Source organism: Bombina bombina, chromosome 1 (assembly GCF_027579735.1).
Source record: "Bombina bombina isolate aBomBom1 chromosome 1, aBomBom1.pri, whole genome shotgun sequence".
Taxonomy (NCBI): Eukaryota; Metazoa; Chordata; class Amphibia; order Anura; family Bombinatoridae; genus Bombina; species Bombina bombina.
Window position 1 is genome coordinate 1,414,098,752 of NC_069499.1, and position 23,222 is coordinate 1,414,121,973.

The window sequence follows — 23,222 nt, forward strand, 5'->3', positions numbered from 1 at the left end:
TCCTATGTTGAAAAGTATACCTAGGTAGACTCAGGAGCTGCTGATTGATGGCTGCACATATATACCTCATATCGTTGGCTTACCAATGTGTCCAGCTAGCTCCCAGTAGTGCATCACTGCTTCTTCAACAAAAGTTACCAAGAGAATGAAGCACATTAGATAATAGAAGTAAATTGGAAAGATGTTTAAAATTGTATTCTCAGTCTGAATCATGAAATGGAAAATGTGGGTTTTATGTCCCTTTAACCCCTTTAACCAATAGGACATATATCTATGTCATGCGGTACAAAGCTCATCATACCGCATAATGTGTGTGTGTATATATATATATATATATATATATATACCTTGTAGCTGCAGGAAGCTCCTGAGCTGCAGGCATCTATCTGCATATGGAACTGGAGCACGTTCAGTGTTCCAGTTCCAAATTAAGGCAGATGCCGGATCATTACAGACGGTGACAATGTGTGTATCACCATCTGTAACGATCATCTGCTGGTGCCAGCAGGAGGTTTGGGAGGGAAAGCGGGAGGCGAGTGGGCGGTCCAAAGGGGGAGGGAGTGGGATGGGCCCTACACTGCAGAAAAATAAATGAAGGGAGAGGGAGGTATGGGGAGTTAGGCTACAGAAAAAAGGTGGAAAGGGGGGGGTGGATCCCTAACTAACAATTGTGGGAAGTGTGGGGACCACTACACTACAGGGAAAAAAAATTGTTGCCTTTAGTGGGAGGGGAAGGGTTAGAGAGCTATTTGGGAGGAATCGTGAAGGTAGGAGGGTTGAGGAGGATCACTACACTGCAGAAAAAATAATATATATAAAAAAATAATAATAAAAAACCTGAACGTCATACTGGCAGACTGTCTTGCCAGTACCTAATATGGTGGGGATGAGTGTGGGGAGGGGAAGGAAGCTGTTTGGGAATGATCAGGGGGTGGGAGTGTAATCTCTATACTACAGCTTAAATAAAATATATAGTTTTGACGGGTAAATAAAAAAAAATAAAAAAAAACAGGCTCTATTTCTGTTTAAATGGAGTGATAGCAAAAATGTTAAAATTCTGGGCAAGTTCTTCTCTGAAATTTCCGGTTGCGAATGGGTTAAGTTAATATAAAGTGTGATTTGTTTTGCAGTTGTTATTAGCTAAAGCCAGTTATGGAAATATATATAGCTGAATAAGCCCTGAAAAAGCAGCAAGGGTGTATTTCCTCCTCTAAGAATAAAAAATATCTACAATTTTCAGAGTTAAAGGGACACTAAACCCCAAATTTTGCTTTCACGATTCAGCTAGAGAATACAATTTTAAACAACATTCCAATTTACTTCTATTATATAATTTGCTTAATTCTTTAGATATCCTTTGTTGAAGAAAAAGCAACGCACATGGGTGAGCCAATCACACAAGGCATCTATGTGCAACCACCAATCAGCAACTACTGAGCCTATCTAGATGTGCTTTTCAGCAAAGGATATCAAGAGAATGAAGCAAATTAGATAATAGAAGTAAATTAGAAAGTTGTTTAAAATTGCATACTATTTCAAAATCATGAAAGAAAAAAATTGGGTTTTATGTCCCTTTAAATTCCATAAAAAGGGGAAAAATTAAATAATGAAAGTATACATAACTAAACATTTTATATTAAAATATTAAAGTATTTACTGTCCCTTTAAGACTGAAAACACTTTACAAGACAGTTTTGTTGTGTTGCTATGGAGTAACATAGAAACATAGAATTTGACGGTAGATAAGAACCAAAAAGGCCCATCAAGTCTACAACATATTAGCCGAGTCTAAACGTTTATAATAAAATAAAAAATATGAAAATACTTTTTTAAAGCAAACTACACCAACCAGTTGCCTTATTATGAGATAAGTCAGTCTGGGCTTTAGTCTGCAGACAACAAGGCCACAGTCACAATTCTGCATTTGTTTACCAAACACATGCTGAAAAAGGCTGCAGGCAGCGACAGTCAGCTATTTTTAGTGCCAGATTTATTAGTGTCTAATAAAATCCAGCACTGCAAATAGCCAAATGCTGCTGCCTGCGGCTAATAACACATTTTCGCCCATTCCCAGTCATAGTGTTAATACAAAGTGCATTGTTTAGGAGTTGTTATCAGTTAAAGCCAATTAGGGACATATTTGTGGCAGGGTTAGCCTTGAGAAGTCAGCAAAGGGTATTTTCAGCACCCTAGCATAGACATTCATCTTACCTCTTGTAGCCCCACAAACCTAGCACCCTAGCATAGACATTCATCTTAGCTCTCGTAGCTCCACAAACCTAGCACCCTAGTATAGACAATGACATTCATCTTACCTCTTGTAGCCCCACAAACCTAGCACCCTAGCATAGACATTCATCTTACCTCTTGTACCTCCACAAACCTAGCACCCTAGTATAGACAATGACATTCATCTTACCTCTTGTAGCCCCACAAACCTAGCACCCTAGCATAGACATTCATCTTAGCTCTCGTAGCTCCACAAACCTAGCATCCTAGCATAGTCATTCATCTTACCTCTTGTAGCCCCACAAACCTAGCACCCTAGCATAGACATTCATCTTACCTCTTGTACCTCCACAAACCTAGCACCCTAGTATAGACAATGACATTCATCTTACCTCTTGTAGCCCCACAAACCTAGCACCCTAGCATAGACATTCATCTTAGCTCTCGTAGCTCCACAAACCTAGCACCCTAGCATAGTCATTCATCTTATCTCTTGTACCTCCATAAACCTAGCACCCTAGCATAGTCATTCATCTTACCTCTTGTACCTCCACAAACCTAGCACCCTAGTATAGACATTCATCTTACCTCTTGTACCTCCACAAACCTAGCACCCTAGCATAGACATTCATCTTACCTCTTGTAGCCCCACAAACCTAGCACCCTAGCATAGACATTCATCTTACCTCTTGTACCTCCACAAACCTAGCACCCTAGTATAGACATTCATCTTACCTCTTGTACCTCCACAAACCTAGCACTCTAGCATAGACATTCATCTTACCTCTTGTACCTCCACAAACCTAGCACCCTAGCATGGACATTCATCTTACCTCTTGTACCTCCACAAACCTAGCACTCTAGCATAGACATTCATCTTACCTCTCTTACCTCCACAAACCTAGCACCCTAGCATAGACATTCATCTTACCTCTCGTAGCCCCACAAACCTAGCACCCTAGCATAGTCATTCATCTTACCTCTTGTACCTCCATAAACCTAGCACCCTAGCATAGTCATTCATCTTACCTCTTGTACCTCCACAAACCTAGCACCCTAGTATAGACATTCATCTTACCTCTCGTAGCCCCACAAACCTAGCACCCTAGCATAGTCATTCATCTTACCTCTTGTACCTCCACAAACCAAGCACCCTAGCATAGTCATTTCTCTTACCTATCTAGTACCTCCACAAACCTAGCACCCTAGCATAGAAATTCATCTTACCTCTTGTACCTTCAGAAACCTAACATAGACATTCATCTTACCTCTTGTACCTCCACAAACCTAGCACCCTAGCATAGTCATTCATTTTTCTTCTTGTACCTCCACAAACCTAGCACCATAGCATAGACATTCATCTTAGCTCTTGTACCTCCACAAACATAGCACCCAAGCATAGTCATTTCTCTTACCTATCTAGTACCTCCACAAACCTAACACCCTAGCATAGACATTCATCTTACCTCTTGTACCTCCACAAACCTAGCACCCTAGCATATACATTCATCTTACCTCTTGTACCTCCACAAACCTAACACCCTAGCATAGACCCCCAGTCATAGTGTTAATACAAAGTGCATTGTTTAGGAGTTGTTATCAGTTAAAGCCAATTAGGGACATATTTGTGGCAGGGTTAGCCTTGAGAAGTCAGCAAAGGGTATTTTCAGTCCTGAGAATTAAAAGATCCTTCCTTTTCATAGCTAAATTATATGAAAAGTGGGAGCAAAATAAATAATGAAAGTACATAGCAAAGTTGTGTTATTACATATAACTCGAACCTTAAGGTACTTACTGTCCCTTTAATTCTCACTTGTTTCAATGAGGACAATTAAACGCAAGCACGTTTAATATATTCTTCTACTATCTCCATGTTAACAATTTCACTTGTTAAATGCAACGTCAACATAGAAAAATGTGTGTTTTAAAATTAAAAAATTGTCACTATTGCCTTTAAGTATTCGAGATGAAAAAATATGCATTAGAAATGTGTTGTTGGACTACAGGAATCCCAGTTATGTTTTATCCTTTCTAAATATTTGTTTTATTAATGAATGCTGAGCTGCAAAGGCCCCACTCTTATACGTCTGTGTTACAGACAACATTTTCATGATAATTATAGCTTCCTGCCAAACGTGCTGTTTTATCCTTTAGAAAATGTTTTTTACATTTTCTCCTGAATACTAATTTGTTTTTGTTTCCTTTTTACAACTTAGGGTTTTTACTTCCTTTTAACAATATAACAAAGTACCAGAACATACATAAAATGTATATAATGGTTTTGTGTGAACAGGTCCTTGATGATCAGTTCAGACCTTCACAAATCTTCTACTGTTATGACTTCCCCATTCCAGCATATTTCTCAGACCATAACACTCTAGTCTGTAACTAATCTTACCTCCCTAGCAGATTCACAAACCTACCACCCTAGAAAAGTAATTTATCTTACCTTTTGTACCTCCACAAAACTAGCACCCTAGCATAGTCATTCATCTTACCTCTTGTAGCCCCACAAACCTAGCACCCTAGCATAGTCATTCATCTTACTTTTTATACCTCTATAAACCTAGCATCCTAGCATAGTCATTCATCTTACCTCTTGTAGCCCCACAAACCTAGCACCCTAGCATAGACATTCATCTTACCTCTTGTAGCCCCACAAACCTAGCACCCTAGCATAGACATTCATCTTAGCTCTCGTAGCTCCACAAACCTAGCACCCTAGCATAGTCATTCATCTTACCTCTTGTACCTCCATAAACCTAGCACCCTAGCATAGTCATTCATCTTACCTTTTATACCTCCATAAACCTAGCATCCTAGCATAGTCATTCATCTTACCTCTTGTAGCCCCATAAACCTAGCACCCTAGCATAGACATTCATCTTACCTCTTGTACCTCCACAAACCTAGCACCCTAGTATAGACAATGACATTCATCTTACCTCTTGTAGCCCCACAAACCTAGCACCCTAGCATAGACATTCATCTTAGCTCTCGTAGCTCCACAAACCTAGCACCCTAGCATAGTCATTCATCTTATCTCTTGTACCTCCATAAACCTAGCACCCTAGCATAGTCATTCATCTTACCTCTTGTACCTCCACAAACCTAGCACCCTAGTATAGACATTCATCTTACCTCTTGTACCTCCACAAACCTAGCACCCTAGCATAGACATTCATCTTACCTCTTGTAGCCCCACAAACCTAGCACCCTAGCATAGACATTCATCTTACCTCTTGTACCTCCACAAACCTAGCACCCTAGTATAGACATTCATCTTACCTCTTGTACCTCCACAAACCTAGCACTCTAGCATAGACATTCATCTTACCTCTTGTACCTCCACAAACCTAGCACCCTAGCATGGACATTCATCTTACCTCTTGTACCTCCACAAACCTAGCACTCTAGCATAGACATTCATCTTACCTCTCTTACCTCCACAAACCTAGCACCCTAGCATAGACATTCATCTTACCTCTCGTAGCCCCACAAACCTAGCACCCTAGCATAGTCATTCATCTTACCTCTTGTACCTCCATAAACCTAGCACCCTAGCATAGTCATTCATCTTACCTCTTGTACCTCCACAAACCTAGCACCCTAGTATAGACATTCATCTTACCTCTCGTAGCCCCACAAACCTAGCACCCTAGCATAGTCATTCATCTTACCTCTTGTACCTCCACAAACCAAGCACCCTAGCATAGTCATTTCTCTTACCTATCTAGTACCTCCACAAACCTAGCACCCTAGCATAGAAATTCATCTTACCTCTTGTACCTTCAGAAACCTAACATAGACATTCATCTTACCTCTTGTACCTCCACAAACCTAGCACCCTAGCATAGTCATTCATTTTTCTTCTTGTACCTCCACAAACCTAGCACCATAGCATAGACATTCATCTTAGCTCTTGTACCTCCACAAACATAGCACCCAAGCATAGTCATTTCTCTTACCTATCTAGTACCTCCACAAACCTAACACCCTAGCATAGACATTCATCTTACCTCTTGTACCTCCACAAACCTAGCACCCTAGCATATACATTCATCTTACCTCTTGTACCTCCACAAACCTAACACCCTAGCATAGACATTCATCTTACCTCTTGTATTTCCACAAACCTAGCACACTAGCATATTCATTCATCTTATCTCTTGTACCTCCACAAACCTAGCATAGTCATTCATCTTATCTATTGTACCTCCACAAACCTAGCACCCTAGCATAGTCATTCATCTTATCTCTTGTATCTCCACAAACTTGGCACCCTAGCATAGTTATTCATCTTAAATGTTTTACTTCCACAAACCTAGCACCCTAGCATAGTCATTCATCTTATCTCTTGTACCTCCACAAACCTAGCATAGTCATTCATCTTATCTATTGTACTGTCCACAAACCTAGCACCCTAGCATAGTCATTTATCTTATCTCTTGTACCTCCACAAACCTAGCACCCTAGCATAGTTATTCATCTTACCTTTTTTACTTCCACAAACCTAGCACCATAGCATAGTCATTAATCTTACCTTTTTTACTTCCACAAACCTAGCACCCTAGCATAGTCATTCATTTTACATTTTGTACCTCCACAAACCTAGCATCATAGCATAGTCATTCATTTTACTTCTTGTAGCCCCACAAACCTAGCACCCTAGCATAGTCATTCATCTTACCTCTTGTACCTCCGCAAACCTAGCATCATAGCATAGTCATTCATTTTACCTCTTGTACCTCCACAAACCTAGCACCCTAGCATAGTCATTTCTCTTACCTATCTAGTAGCTCCATAAACCTAGCCCCCTAGCATAGTCATTGATCTTACCTCTCTAGTACCTTCACAAGTCTAGCATCCTTGTATATTCACTGGCCTTACCATTTTCAACACTACAAACTTCACAAAACAACCACATTGGCACATTCAGAAACCTTCCACTCTTGCGCCTTATTAAATGTACAATTTGAGAAGTTTTGCTATCCTGCAGTTGCAGAACCTTTTACAAACAGGCAGTTGAGTCATTCTAAAAACATACCACTGTAACACATCAATAGACCTAGCACTTAAAGGTACAGTATACACCAATTTCCTTCCTAATATAGGGAGAGTCCACGGCTTCATTCCTTACTGTTGGGAAATACAACACCTGGCCACCAGGAGGAGGCAAAGACACCCCAGCCAAAGGCTTAAATATCCCTCCCACTTCCTCATTACCCCAGTCATTTTTGCCTATCGTCACGTTAGGAGGTGGCAGAGAGGTGACAGAAGATTCGGAGAGTCCTGAAAAAGGGTATCTGCCCTTCGAGATAGGACTGGAGTTTTAAGTAGTCATGTCAACCTCTCAGTGAGAGTATTGATGAAAGTTAGAGTCTTGAGATGCAGGGAAAGTTTTTCTGCGAAACCATCCAGACTACTGCTAACTGCTCCTTAGCAATCAGTGTTAACAAGTTTCACTGCCTGCTTTCTCTCACTAAAGTCCATGTCAGGAGCTATGCTACAAGACTGTCACACTTGAGAGGCTGTGTTCTGTTCCACAGCATGGATCCTGGAGGTAAGATTGTTTCAATTTTTACACATTAAACGCTACAACAGAGTCAGTGTGGCTCCTTTATACCTTGATAGGATCCAGGGTTAATATCCTCTGAAGGGGGTTTATTGAACAGTTGGGGTTGATCAGTGTATTAATTATTTACATGCTGCATTGTGTGATTTTTTTCCTGGGCTGATATACTGTGTGTTTTTTGCTGGAACAAACAGGTTTCACTTTTAACTTTCACTTTCATTTTTGAAAGTGTTGCACAGCTCCTGTTACTTGCTGTACTTGTAATAACAGGGAAACTACTGTCTTGCACTCCATGTGACCGGGTGTGGTCTATGTTCATTTCCTCCATTCTGGCTGAGACTTGAACCTGAGGAGAGTGTTTCCTCTGTTAACTGTCTGGGTCTAGGAGGTGGTGAGTGCCCCAGCCATTGGGAGTATAAAGGTGCAGTTTTCTATAATAAAAAACGTCCTTATGTGGGTATAACCTGAGCTCTGGAGGACTCTGACATGTTAGAAGGTACTCCTTCTGTACTAAATCATACCTGTTTATATTGTGAGGAGGCCGGGGTTTTCCCGCCCACTCAATTATGTTCCACGTGCCTTAACACCGTTATAAAGTCTAAGAAGGGAGAAAAGCCTGCTAAGGCTCTTAGTCTCTCTGATCCGTCTACCTCTCAGGACTCCATGTCCCGTGAGATTACTACCCTTGCTAAATTATCTGCTCCACATGCAGTTCCCCGTAGCACATCTAATCCTCCATCCGGAAGGGGAACTTCTTCCTGTGGACTTTGCCACGCAGTTACAAGCGGCGGTGTCTGCGGCCCTCAGTGCATTACCTCGCTCTAACAAACGCAAGAGAAAGGTTAAACATAGCTCTCCTGACCCGGAGTCATCTAAATATTTATTGGATTTAGCTATTATGTCCCAGTTATCTGATGATGAGTTAACCTCTGTAGCTTCAGAGGGTGAACTTTGCGGTGTCGCAGTCCTTAGCATCTAAGCCTCCTGCTGTGGAGGAACCGTCCTTTAGATTTAAAATTGAGCACTTGCGTTTTTTATGAAAGGGGGTTCTGTCTAAGTTAGAGGTTCCACAGGCCGTGCTGCCTGAAGAACCTATGATACCTAGACAGAGTTTACAAAGACAAGAAAGTTCCTTTGACTTTTCCTGTGCCGGTCAAGATGGCGAACATTATTAAGAACGAATGGGAAAGAATTGATTCTTCCTTTCCCCCCTTGTCTACTTTTAACAAGTTGTTCTCAACTGGATTTGTGGGGCTTCATTTCTAAGGTGGATGGTGCTATCTCTACGCTTGCTAAACGTACTACTATACCTCTTGAGGATAGTTTTTCATTCAGAGAGCCGATGGATAAGAAAATGGAAACCTTTCTGAGAAAGATGTTTCAACATATGCAATTTTTGTTTCAAGCTGCAGTTGCCGTGATTACCGGAGCGGTACCCTACTGGTGCTACTCTTTGTCAGAACTCATTGAGGTGGAGTCTCCCCTCGAGGATATTCAAGACAGAATTAAAGCTTTGAGAACTGCTAATTCTTTTATCTGTGATGCAAAGCCTCTGGCTTTGCGGTCCTAGCCGGCCGGGCACTCTGGTTAAAGTTTTGGTCTGCGGATATGACTTCTAAGTCCAGACTTCTTTCTCTTCCCTTCAAGGGAAAGATTTTATTTGGTCCAGGCCTGGACTTCATTATTTCTATGGTTGCCAGAGGCAAGGGTGCCTTCCTACTGCAAGATAAGAAGAACAAGTCTAAGGGACGACAATCTTCTGATTTTTCGTTCCTTTCGTTCTGACAAATCCCAACGAAAACAATCCTCCTCCAAGCCCGAAGTACTTAGAAGCAGGCTCAGTCGTGGAATAAATCCAAGCAGAATAAGAAGCCTGCCAAAAACAAATTGTCATGAAGGGGTGGCCCCCGATCTGGGATCGGATCATGTAGAGGGCAGCAGTCTCTTTTTTCAGATGTCTGGTTCAAGGACGTACAGGATCCGTGGGTCCTGGAGGTGGTATCTCAGGTAAACAAGATAGGCTTCAAATCTCATCCGCCAAGGGGCAGATTCCTTCTCTCGAATCTGTCTACCAGACCAGTCTAGGGTGTGTTCGGGATCTATCCTCCTTAGGATTTGTTGTCCCTGTGCCTATCGAAGAAAGAGGTTTGGTTTTATTCAAACCTTTTCGTAGTCCCAAAGGAGGAAACTTTCTGCCCAATTCTGGACCTAAAGTGCTTAAACAAATTTCTCAGGGTCCCTTCCTTCAAGATTGAGACAATAAGGTCCATCCTTCCTTTAATTCAGGAAGGTCAGTTTATGATCTAAAGGACGCTTATCTTCATGTTCCAATCCATAGGGAACACTTTCAGTTCCTGAGGTTTGCATTCCTGGACCAACACTTCCAGTTTATTGCCCTTTCCGTATGGCCTAGCTACTTCTCCATGAATCTTTACAAAGGTTCTGGGGGCTCTTCTAGCTGTTGCCAGAACTCAGGGTATTGCAGTAGCCCCATACTTGGACGATAATCTGGTGCAAGCACCATCCTTTCGTCTTGCGGAAGAATTCTCTGAGTCCCTTCTCAGTCTTCTTCGATCACATGGATGGAAGATAAACTTGTAAAAGAGTTCTCTTATCCCAAGTACCAGGGTGGAATTCCTGGGTACTATAATAGACTCCATATCCATGAGGATATTTCTAACAGACGATATTTCTAACAGACCAGAGACGTAGCAAGCTAACTTCGCCATGTCTTGCCCTCTGGACCTCCTTGAGTCGCTCTGTGGCTCAGTGTATGGAGGTGATTGGTCTCATGGTGTCCTGCATGGACATCACTCCTTTTGCCAGGTTCTGTTTCAGACTTTTACAACTGTGCATACTGAGGCAATGGAATGGCGATCATTCAGATCTGTCTCAACAGATTGTATTAGACAGCCGGTCGAGAGAATTGCTCTTTTGGTGGCTCTGTTCAGATCATCTGTCCCGAGGGACATGCTTCTTAAGACCATCCTGGGAGATTGTGACTACGGACGCAAGCCTATCCAGATGGGGAGCTGTTTGAGGTGCCAGGAAGGCACAGGGGTTGTCCTCCCTCCCGATCAATATTTTGGAACTACAGGCAACCTTCAAGGCCTTAAAGGCTTGGCCACTTCTGGGTTCATCCCAGTTTATCAGATTCCAATCAGACAGTATAAACTTGGTGGCTTACATCAACCATCAGGGGGGAATAAGACGTTCCTTGGCGATGAAGGAAGTATCTCAGCGATCCACATTCCAGGTGTGGACAACTGGGAGGCAGATTTTCTCAGCATGCAATCCTTCCATCCAGGGGAATGGTGCAGCAAGTGGGGGACACCGGAGATAGATCTCAATGCGTCCCGTCTCAATACCAAGCTACCCAGGTACGGGTCGAGGTTGAGGGATCCCCAAGCAGGTCTAATAGATGCACTAGCAGTGCCCTGGAGGTTCAAACTCTAATATATTTTTCCTCCATTACCGCTTCTTCCTCGAGTGGTGGCCCGAATCAAGCAGGAGCGGGTATCAGTAATCCTGTTTGCTTCATCGTGGCCACGAAGGACGTGGTTTGCGGATCTAGTGGGTATGTCCTCATCTCCTCCGTGGAAGTTACATTGTCGCAGAGACCTGCTGATACAATTTGTTTTGATTTGTTCATCAAATTCTAGATTCTCTGAGGCTGACTGTGTGGAGTTTGAACTCTTAGTCTTAGCCAAGAGAGGTTTCTCTGAGATTGTCATTGATACTCTTATTCAAGCTTGTAAACCAGTTACTCTGCGTATCTACCACAAGGTGTGGATGACCTACTTATTCTGGTGTGAAGAGCGTTGTTTTTCCTGGCACAGAGGAAAAACCCATTCTTGAACTTCGGCTAGGCACAGCTGCATAAATTGCTCCTTCACAATCAAATCTTCCAGCTCCTCCATAGTGGCAACTTTTAATCCTCTGACCCACTGTTTAAAGGCTGTCATCAAGTTCCCAACAGCTGTAGTAAAGCTCTCTAACAAACCTTTCTGCAGAGAACGGAATTTCTTCCTGTACACCTCAGGAGTAAGATTATACCTCCTCTGCAGTGCAGCTTTAATGGAATCATAGTCCTGATCAAACTCTGGGGTAGGTCAGCAAACGCCTCCATTGCAGGACCTTTCAGGCAAGGGGTAAGGTACTTGGCCCACTGCTCCCTTGGCAACTGGAACTGTCTGCAAACTTTCTCAAAGCTACGCAGGAATACATCCACATCTCCATCTTTCTCCAGAGTGGGAAAATTCTCTGCACGCACTCGGGGGGCAGGTGGGTCTCTAGGTTCACTAACAACAGGTGAGACCATCCCTCTCTCCAACCGTGCAAGCTGTAGCTGATACTCTCTCTCTGCCTGTCATTCAGCAGCCTGTCTTTCAGCTGCCTGTCTCTCAGCTGCCAGAGACGCCTGGCTCACAGCCTTTCATAAAACTTTGTAATCAGTTCCATGCGCAAACTTGCATCCACTGAGCCCATATGTTTAAGAACAGTTTGCAAATAACAGTCCAATGGATCCCCAGATCCTGATGAATCGCTGCCCCCAGCTGCAGACATCTCTCCTGAGACCTCAACTGGAGTGATTTGGCTGTTATCATATTCCACAAGAGCTTGTATTAGTACCTCTTTGTTCTTTCCACGTGTTGGAATATCACGCTCCTGGCATAAGAGTGCCAACATTTCTTTACTCTGTTGCTCATATGCCTCCATAGCAAAAATAGAAAAGAAAAACAGAGAATAGGGAATGGGACTGTTTGCAATGTGTGACTATATAATGCACTACGTTTTAGCCTTTGGAAATTGTAAGAAACAATTTCTTTTAGTACTGTGATTTTCACACTAGTAAATCCACAAGCACTAAAATCTAATTAAAAAAATGATCTACACCGCTGCCCACCAATTTGTGACGAACCAAGGTTATCCAACCCTGCGCCAGTCACTTATTTGGCACAGAAAGGGTTATCAGCCCCCTTTTACTGTCACCAATAGGTCACAATCTAGCCACACCAGGCAAGCTTGTGATTCAGTTTAGTGGGTGCAAGGGTTAACCACATTCCCTAGTCTGTACTAGACGTAAGAGAAATGCCCTAAACTCCCTTTTAATGCCACCAACACTAAAACAACAATCCTATAGCTCAAATACTGCCACCACTTAAAATTTATTAAAGGGAAAATCCTAAGAAAAAACCCAGACTTTACACATTAACTCTCTAAATACAATTTAGCAGAAAATAACCTAAATTATACAGTTCTAATATTCCAGTCTCTTTCAGTAACGTGGTTCAACTATTAGACAAAGGCCAAACTTAATAAAGGAATTATTTATTATGCCAAAAATATTATGCACAATTCATTATTAATACAAAGTTGTTACAAATAAAATTACACACGCAAACAGTGTTTTAAAATAAAAAGGAGAAAAACAGAATTGAATACTTTCTTAGTTTCAAGATCTGTGCCAGGGGCTGGCATGAAAATGATGCAGAACAGCTCCCCTTGTAAGAATGACCATCTTATAGCTGAAAAAGATTCTAATACCTCTTTTCCATAGATCAGGTTGACTGACCACACCCTCCTGGGCGGGCTATGCAACCCCCCTGTCTTTATGACATTCAGTAGACTAAGTTCTTGCCTGAAATTATACAATACATTATCATTTCTGCTAGGTAACTCCACTTCCATATATACCTATCAGGAATCTCCCAGTTTCATTGGGAGAATCAATTTGACACCAGATACGACAGATTTCCCTTCATTTAATGTCATAACAGTTTCACACACACATATGTACATAATATACCAATGTCCTTTCAGTGACCTGGTCAGTTTTTTGTGACTGAGGTCCTGTTTTGCATCATGCAGTCTACTGACAGCCTAAGCCATAAACTCTATCCTGTGTATTTCTGAAACTAAGAGCTTGAGTGGCTTTATGACTCAATGCATACACAATAACATTTGGTGGAGCTATTTATGAAGCTCCTGGCACTTCAAAGAAAACAAGTCACAATTCTTCTTGAAAAACAAATAACTGTTTTGAGTTCAAGCTACACAGAATTAACCCCTTCTTAGCTAAATCCTGAGGTTTTCGTGACAGCCCCCTTATCTGATTTTTCATGCAGATAAAGCGGTTTTACGTACTAAATCAGGAGATTGTGGTTCCTTCCTTGTGTACTAATCCTTCTTCATCGAAGGTATGCTTACTTAACAATTTGGATGTGGTTCGCACCTTGAAGTTCTATCATCAGGCTACTAATGAGTTTAGACAATCTTCCTCTTTGTTTGTTGTCTATATTTGGGGAAGCGCAAGGGGCAGAAGGCTACTTCAACTTCCCTATCTTTTTGGTTAAGGAGTGTCATCCGCTTAGCTTACGACAGAGCAGGACATCGTCGTCCTGAGAGGATAACGACTCATTCCACTAGAGCAGTGGCTTCCTCTTGGGCCTTTACGAACGAGGCCTCTATGGATCAGATTTATAAGGCAGCTACCTGTTCCTCCTTACATACTTTTTTAAAATTTTACAAGTTTGATGTTTTTGCTTTGGCTGAGGCAGCTTTCAGGAGAAAAGTTTTACAGGCTGTGGTGCCCTCAGAATAGGGTCCGCCTCTTCCTTTTTGTTCCCTCCCGTTATTCATTCAGTGTCCTCTGGAGCTTGGGTATAGTTTTCTCAACAGTAAGGAATGAAGCTGTGGACTCTCCCTATCTTAGGAAGGAAAACATAATTTATGCTTACCAGATAAATTCCTTTCCTTCCGGATATGGAGAGACCATGGCCCCTGCCTGTTTTTCTTGTCTATGGGCGGTTCCCTATTATTTATTTTATTCTTCTGGTATCATTTATACCCTAATGTTTCTCCTACTTTTCCTTATTCCCTCAGCAGAATGACTGGGGTAATGAGGAAGTGGGAGGGATATTTAAGCCTTTGGCTGGGGTGTCTTTGCTTCCTTCTGGTGGCCAGGTGTATTTCCAAACAGTAAGGAATGAAGCCTTAGAAGGAAAGGAATTTATCTGGTAAGCATAAATTATGTTTTTCATATAACTGCATGTATTAGACACTACTATAAAGAATAATATGCGCAGATACTGATATAAAAATCCAGTATAAAACTGTTTAAAAACTTACTTAGAAGCTTCCAGTTTAGCTCTCTTTAAAAGGTTACTGGAACACCCACTGCAAGTGGGAAATAGCAGACACTCCCCCCTCCCCCTCTGCATATAAAAAGACCCTTTACACAAACAGAAGCAAGCTGGAGTAGGTATACGTTGGTATTCTCCTAAAACTTTAGGGCTTGGTTAGGAGTCTGAAAATCAGAGCAATGTTATTTAAAAATAAGCAAAACTATCTATTTAAAAAAAAAAAAAAAAAAATCTGTATGGGCCATATAAATGGATCATCTACAAAACATTTATGCAAAGAAAAATCTAGTGTATAATATTCCTTTAAGCACCTTTACAAACATATTATTAGCTAATTCACCATCCTCCTACTCTAATATTGTCACTGACGTACCAGATCTTCAGATTCACAGACTGTAAATGCTACTGTACAATATGAAATATATTGTCTTATTTTATATCTGTTAACATTGTTCTAACTGTTGCACTTGTTATATTATGCTTGCTTTCAATGTGCTGCTCTCATCCTTTTCCCCACTCACATCAGGAGATTTGGTGACACTTTTTGGACTCTGCAATTAGTGGTTCCTGTATCAGATGTTGTGATGTTTTGTTATTTAGGGTCATGTTTTTTTCTAGCACAGGGTAAAGTTCTGCACTTTGACACAAAAAAGCAGCTTAATAACGAGTCCTTTGTTTTTCCAGCCAATGGCAGAGGGTGACAGGGCACCAGATCTTGCCAATATGGGGTTGACAAGCCCCACAGGTGTTAATAAGGTGAGGATGTTCCTTAAGGAACAAAGCCTAAAATTTGGAATGTGGCTGTAATACTGAAGATGATTGAATTAAGCTTTGGTAAACCCCTTTATCTTTCAAAGATGAGCTGCAATGCTTTTGTTTTGGAAGATAAAGGGTTAAGCCCTGCTCTAATCACAGACATTGGTTGCTTGCTCTGAGTGCAATGATTCTAGTGGGCTGCCATAATTTCACATTGCTTCTGCTTGCACTGTAATAATCTGGGTGTATGATAAAGCTGCTGTATTCAATAGTATTACCCAAAAGGGAAAGTAATATGACTGAGGTTTCTTGTGAGGCCAGGCCATTCCACTCTTTGGTGTATTTCCCCCACCCTCTTTTATTAAAGGGACTTGCTGTAATTCATTAGATCATGTTCTTTTTGGATCACTGACCCTATATAACCCCTTAAAAACACAGGTAATGTCCCACTGGAGGCAGCAAGCGCTCCAGATCTCTAGCAGGAAACTGCCGGTGATTAGCTGCTCCTGATTGGCGCATCAGCAGTGTCCTCGGATTATACCTTAGTGCTTAACCCTTTGTGGGGGTTAGACACATAGCTAGGGTCAGTAAAGCACAAAATAAATGTTCCTATTAATTAAAGCATGTTAAATGTTGGGAGGTGAGTGTAGGTGGAATAGAGGTTCCTATTTCAGCCCAATCTTTTCGGGAAAAATTTAGTAAAAATTTAAATGAACAAAAAGTGCATTTCATTATTTAAAGGGACAGTCTACTCCCAAAATGTTATTGTTTAAAAAGATAGAAAATGCCTTTATTATCCATTCCCCAGTTTTGCATAATCAACACAGTTACATTAACATACTTTTTACCTCTGTGATTACCTTGTATCTAAGCCTTTTCTGACAGCCCCCTCATCACATGACTTTTTATTTATTATCTTTTGACTTGCATTTTTATTATTATTATTATTATTTCTTTATTAGAATTTTCCAGATATACAGTATAGTTTTTCATACAAACATTAAATCCATGTGGATCTTACATATCATGAAAACAAGTCCATAATGTCACCAATAACTGGTGGAAATACATTACATTCTTTGCTATTACCCAGATCTGTTGCATTATGAGTGTCCTTGTCTTGTCCAAGCGTTCTGGGTCAGGACTTTAGATTTAACATTTCTTTCTTAATATCCAGAGGCAATAACTTATCCATATAAAATTTAAAATATAATATAATATAATAAAATATATAAAATGTTTAAAGTATTACAAACACTAAAAACCATAAAAAATTAAAAACCCTTAACAATAACAATAAACAATAAATTGCAGCGACTACCTATTATTATAGTTTGGTAACATTAGCAATTGGGAAGTAATGATTTTGAGAAATGCATGGGATTAAGCAGGTTGTAGGCACAATTATGATTCAATTTCCTCACTGTTAGAACCCATCTATACCTAAACATATAACTTGAGTACCCTCTCCCACACACGTAACCCGGTGTGGTATATCATTCTTTTGACTTGCATTTTATCCAATTAGTGGAGTGTCTGCCACAACCTACGTGCGTTAGCACCATGTTATCTACATGGATCACATGAACTAGCAGTTTCCTGTTGTGAAAAGCAAATAAAAAAAGCATGTGATAAGAGGCTGTCTATAGTGGCTTAGAAACAGGCAGAAATGTAGAGGTTTAAATATTATAAAGTATATTAATATAACAATGTTGGTTGATCAAAGCTGGGGAATGGGTAGTAAAGGCGTTATCTATCTTTTTAAACAATAACAATTCTGGTGTAGACTGTCCCTTTAATAAAATAATTTTTTGGCTGTCTTAGGTGTAGTGTCTATATATGGGACATATTAATCTATGCACAGTGAAATAGTGATAGTCTTTACTAGATTCATTTTTGCTAATACAAGTTTACAATGTAATTCATATGAAAAAATAGGATCCTCACAATCCTTCAGTAGTAAAATTTCACAGGTGCACTAGGAGTAGAAAACTTCCATGATGTATATACACAAAATTCAGTTATATAAGTGCAGTATACTCACAAGTATATATTTCTGGTGTCAGTGATGTTGAGAAAAGAAAACAGCAGTCCTTATGTCTTAGGAACAGTGTTTAATATAAAAACAGTTCAAAACAGCTCAACGCGTTTCAACGCTCAAAGCGTCTTTCTCAAGAGCAAATAAAACTTCCAGTCTAACGGATGATTGACTCACAGACATTTTCCCATATGAAAAACAAAAAACTGTTTAATTTCCAACCAATTAATCATATTTTTCTTAAAAATCTTTAATTGATTATAAAGGGTAAAATAATGTTTTTCGATAGTACCACATTCTCATTGGGTGAACATAAACCCATTAACCTATCACAGAACCCGAAATTTTTTCAAAAAAGTAGTTCCCATTCAATTCGTCCTTAGATGTAAAGTCCTCAATCAGGTCCGGACCATCATCATTGCGGTCACATGGTATCCGTTCAACCAAACGTGGGGAAGCTTATCATATCCAATGTTTACTTTGTTCAAGTCCGGTCACATGGTATAGGACATCCAATGAAATTTCCGAAAAACGGCATGGCAAATACATCTCGCTTACATCACTCTCTAAAAACAAGAATACTAAAGATATACAACAATCTTAGTGAGCAGATAACCAGCAAAATTAGTTTAGTAAAACATTTGAAGTGTGCTATTTTCATAACGCTCTATATACAAAAATTATCTGTATACAAAAAATTTATACTGAAGATGTGTAGCGGTGATCATGAGTCTAAATTTTATATAGTTACTCTAACCTATTGACATCAAAACAAAAAAAAAATAACTAAAATACATTAAATAAATAAAGTGCAATTAAACATTCATGATGAGAGATTAATAAACTAATTTCATTCTATTTTCATTATATAGTTAATCTCCCATTAAATTCAGTTAAATGTAATATGTTATGTTCATACTCAATAAACAATGTTTAAATAAAACAGGACAGTTCACTTATTGTGCATTAATGTGACTTTTTGTATATGATGTACCTTATTCTCTTATACAAAACTCAATAATATTAATTGACATTGTGCAAAAGTGCTTGCTAGTGCTATCCGTGCAGTTACATAAAGGCTGGGACCCTACTATATTTGTTCAGACGCCATTGGCCATACGTCCTCAGTGTATGGATCTACCATAGTTCTATCTTATTTAGTTCTTTGTCTATTTGACCTCTTTTCCAATGCAAGGCCACCTTTTCTATTCCTATCCATGTTAGATTGTTACCATCATACATGTGGCAGTTGCATGTTCTACAATTGGTAGATGTAAAGGGTGAAATTACACCAAAAGAGTACACAAAACATTTACATCTGCTGTAATAACTGGCACGTCATATGAGATCAAAAGTTTCATTAGTCGTAAGACCAAAAATGTAATAAATCTATTACAATGTAATTGTCAAATTCAATAGTTAGGACAAACCTCTTATTTTACTAAAGACTAGAATTCTAGAATATCTAAACAAGATTGAAAAAAAAGTGATCACCGCTACACATCTTCAGTAAAAAAAATTTGTATACAGATAATTTTTGTATATAGAGCGTCATGAAAATAACACACTTCAAATGTTTTACTAAACTTATTTTGCTGGTTATCTGCTCGCTAATATTGTTGTATATCTCTACTTTTTTGATTTTAGAAAGTGATCTAAGCGAGTTGTATTTGCCATGCCGTTTTTCGGAAATTTCATTGGATGTCCTATACCATGTGACCGGACTTGAAAAAAGTAAACACTGGATTTGATAAGCTTTCCCACTATTGGTTGAACGGATACCATGTGAACGCAATGATAATGGTCCAGACCTGATTGAGGACTTAACATCTAAGCACGACTTGAATGGGAACTACTTTTTTTTTAAAAAAATTCGGGTTCTGTGATAGGTTAATGGGTTTATGTTCACCCAATGAGAATGTTATACTATTGAAAAACATTATTTTACCCTTAATTAATAATATTTTAAAGATTTTTAAGAAAAATATGATTCATTGGTTGGAAATAAAACTGGTTTTTTTTTGTTTTTCATATGGGAAAATATATTTAATCTGTGAGTCCATCGTCTGTTAGACCGGAAGTTGGAACATATCAAATGTGTATTTTTGGTGTTGGCAAGATGTCAGCTGATTTTAAGCCTTTTATTTGCTCTTGAGAAAGACGCTTTGAGCGGTGAAACGTGTTGAGCTGTTTTGAACTGTTTTTAAATTAAACACTGTTCCTAAGACATAAGGACTGCTGTTTTCTTTTCTCACCATCACTGACACAAGAAATATATACAGTACTTGTGAGTATACTGCACTTATACAACTGAATTTTGTGTATATACATAATAGAGGTTTTCTACTCCTAGTGCACCTGTGAAATTTTACTACTGAAGGGTCGTGAGGATCCTATCTCTTCATCTGTAAAGAAGGAACCCCCTAACCTGCGTCACCCACTATCGAATTTATATCCTATTTACAGTCTCATTGGGAGAGACTGAGGGAAGGCAGCGGTTGTGCCTTGAGGGGAGTATTTTGTTCTACCATTGCTTACAGTCTGTTTTGGTATTCCATCTTACAAACTGTCTGTATATCGTATATTGTACAAATGTAATTCAACCTACAAATACACAGACATGAATTTCACCTTTAACTAAAATGGCCCTTAAAGGGACACTGAACCAAATTTTTTTCTTTCATGATTCAGATAGAGCATGCAATTTTAAGCAACTTTCTAATTTACTCCTTTTATCAAATTTTCTTCATTCTCTTGGTATGTTTATTTGAAAAGCAAGAATGTAAGTTTAGATGCCTGCCCATTTTTGGTGAACAACCTGGGTTGTCCTTGCTGATTGGACAGCACCAATAAACAAGTGCTGTCCATGGTCCTAACCAAAAAATTGCTGGCTCCTTAGCTTAGATGCCTTTTTTTCAAATAAAGATACCAAGAGAGCGAAGAAAAATTGATAATAGGAGTAAATTAGAAAGTTGCTTAAAATTGCATGTTCTATCTGAATCAAGAAAGAAAAAAAAATGGGTTTAGTGTCCCTTTAAAGGGAAATCATTTTTTCTTTTATGATTCGGATAGAGCATATAAACAACTTTCCAATTTCTTTCTCTTGGCATCCTTTGTTGAAGGAGCACCATAGCACTACTGGAAGCTAGCTGAACAAATCGTGTGAACGAACGATAAGAGACATATATGTGCAGCAAGCTCCCCCTAGTACATTTCTGTTACTTAAACTACCTAGGTATGATTTTTCAACAAAGGATACAAATAATGAGATAATAGAAATAAATTGGAAATTTGTTTCAAATTGCATGTTCTGTATGAATCAGGAAATAAAAAAATTAATCATGTCATTGTAAGCAAATAAGAATTTGAATATCAGGTGCAGAGGTTCTCAGTATGGTGTCATGTTACTTAGAGGGGACAGGTCATATCTGAAATGTATAAAATCAAAGGACTTATTGGTAAGTCATTGTCGTCTAGTGTTTTAGTCCTGGACTACGGCTTTTTCCTTTTTTACTTCACTGGACATACACATTGGGTATTAATAAACAGCAGGATACATATGCCATCCCGACAATTTTATTATCTTAACCCAATAATTACCATTGCTGAAAAATTGTACCAAACAACAATAACATTTAATACAAGTATTTATTACAAAAATCATATTTTTATTAACCAGTGAGGCTGGAAATATTTCCCTGAATCCCCCTAAAAAAACTGAGCTAACTGGTACCAGAAAATAATATATTTACATGAACATTACAGGCAGTGTAAAATGTTATCTTCATTAATGTGTTCCCAATGATCCAATTTACCTGCTGAGGTGTATTAAATTGCTTAAAAATTGCTAATTTACCTTTATTTTATCATTTGAAATAGTTGCTTTTTTCAGTTGAAACCTTCACATATACTAAAAATGTCAATACTGCAATAAATGGCGACAGGATAAAAAATAACAATTTAAACAAAAAACATCAGAAGAAATCAACCACCCTGTGGGGATAGAGTTAGTCCAGCCATTTTTAAAGGGTTTTCTGCACCAGCTTTAAATGCAGTGAATTGTTATCTCCTGCTTCCTATATACACTGACTCTTAAATGCTAAAAAAAAAATAGATGCAGAAACTCAATGGTAACCTAACTTATATGTTTAAAGGGACAGTCTACACAAAAATTGTTATTGTTTAAAAAAATAGATAACGCCTTTACTACCCATTCCCCAGCTTTGCACAACCAACATTGTTAAATTAATACACTTTATATCATTTTAAATATCTATATTTCTGCCTGTTTCAAAGGCTCTATTAACAGCTTGTCTGGAGATGCTTAGATACAAGGTAATCACAGAGGTAAAGTATATTAATATAACTGTGTTGGTTATTCATAACTGGGGAATGGGTAATAAAGGCCTTATCTATCTTTTAAAACAATAAAAATTCTATTGTAGACTGTCCCTTTAACCCCTTTGCGGGTGTTAAATACATAGCTAGGGTCAATAATACACAAATCGTTGTCCCTTAAAGCTTTTGGGGGGCGTTAGACTGTGAGCGCGCCGGGTATTTGTAATACCAAGCTGCAGACAGGGGAGCTTACTGACATAATCAGGAATCTGACAGCTGATATCTGCCCATCATTAAACACTTGTGTAACCAGGTGACAGGGTTACAGCATTCACGTTATTGCTGTTTTACTCTCTATATTAAATCCATATAGTAATTTGAGTGCCTTATTATATATTACTGTGTTATTAAGTTCAATGGCTGATACCTACATCCTTATGTGTCTGAAGGGTGTGAGTGACCAACCTGTGCCCGACATCTCATTGTGTTTGAGATGAGCAGATTTTGCTACTTGTCTGAGCACATTCGCCGCTTTCCCTGCAGTTCATTGCATGCGCCTCTTGCGGCTTAAGCTTTGCTGTACTACTAACAATGCAGTTTGGCTTCTCTGCTCCCAGATCAATCGACCCCATGATTTTCCGCCTCCGCTTCCTCACATTTTGCATGCAGGAGAGATTCTCCAGTTTCTATAGTGAATATGTGCAGAAAGCTTCAATACTGTCATGGAATCTTTCTTTTAATAGATGTTAATTGATTGTTGTAGGATAATGTATTTGTTATTTTAAAGAACAGCAATTAAATCATTAAAACCTGCTAAAATATAATATTCAAAACATATTTTTCATACAGATGTATTATTATTTAGCGTTATTTGTTATAATTCTAGTTGCACCTTTGCAGATTCCCCTCCCCAACAAAAATTGAATACAGTCATATCTCAGAAATATTGCGGGTTCAGTTCCAGACCAACGCAATAAAGCGAATATCGCAATAAAGCGAGTTACACAAATATTTGGTTTTCCCAGTGCATTTAAAAATGATGTTATTACACTATACTGTAGTCTATTAAGTGTGCAATAGCATTATGTCTAAAAAATGCTAATTATCATCTGTGCCTTCAGGCAGCCGTAATCTTTTTGCT

The 23,222-nt window shown here is 39.1% G+C and overlaps 1 protein-coding gene across 3 annotated transcripts in view; it reads left to right on the forward strand.

Annotated features, from left to right (window-relative positions):
- Positions 1–23,222, forward strand: part of LOC128652381 (death-associated protein kinase 2) — a 310,674-nt gene that overhangs the window by 169,294 nt on the left and 118,158 nt on the right. For 2 of the 3 annotated variants that reach the window (XM_053705320.1, XM_053705323.1), the window contains exon 4: positions 15,634–15,705. The exons of the other annotated variant lie outside the window; for it this stretch is intronic. In XM_053705320.1, coding sequence (XP_053561295.1) covers positions 15,637–15,705 — 69 coding nt within the window. In that variant the 5' untranslated portion in view covers positions 15,634–15,636. The remainder of the gene's footprint in view (positions 1–15,633; positions 15,706–23,222) is intronic. 3 annotated transcript variants of the gene reach the window in all.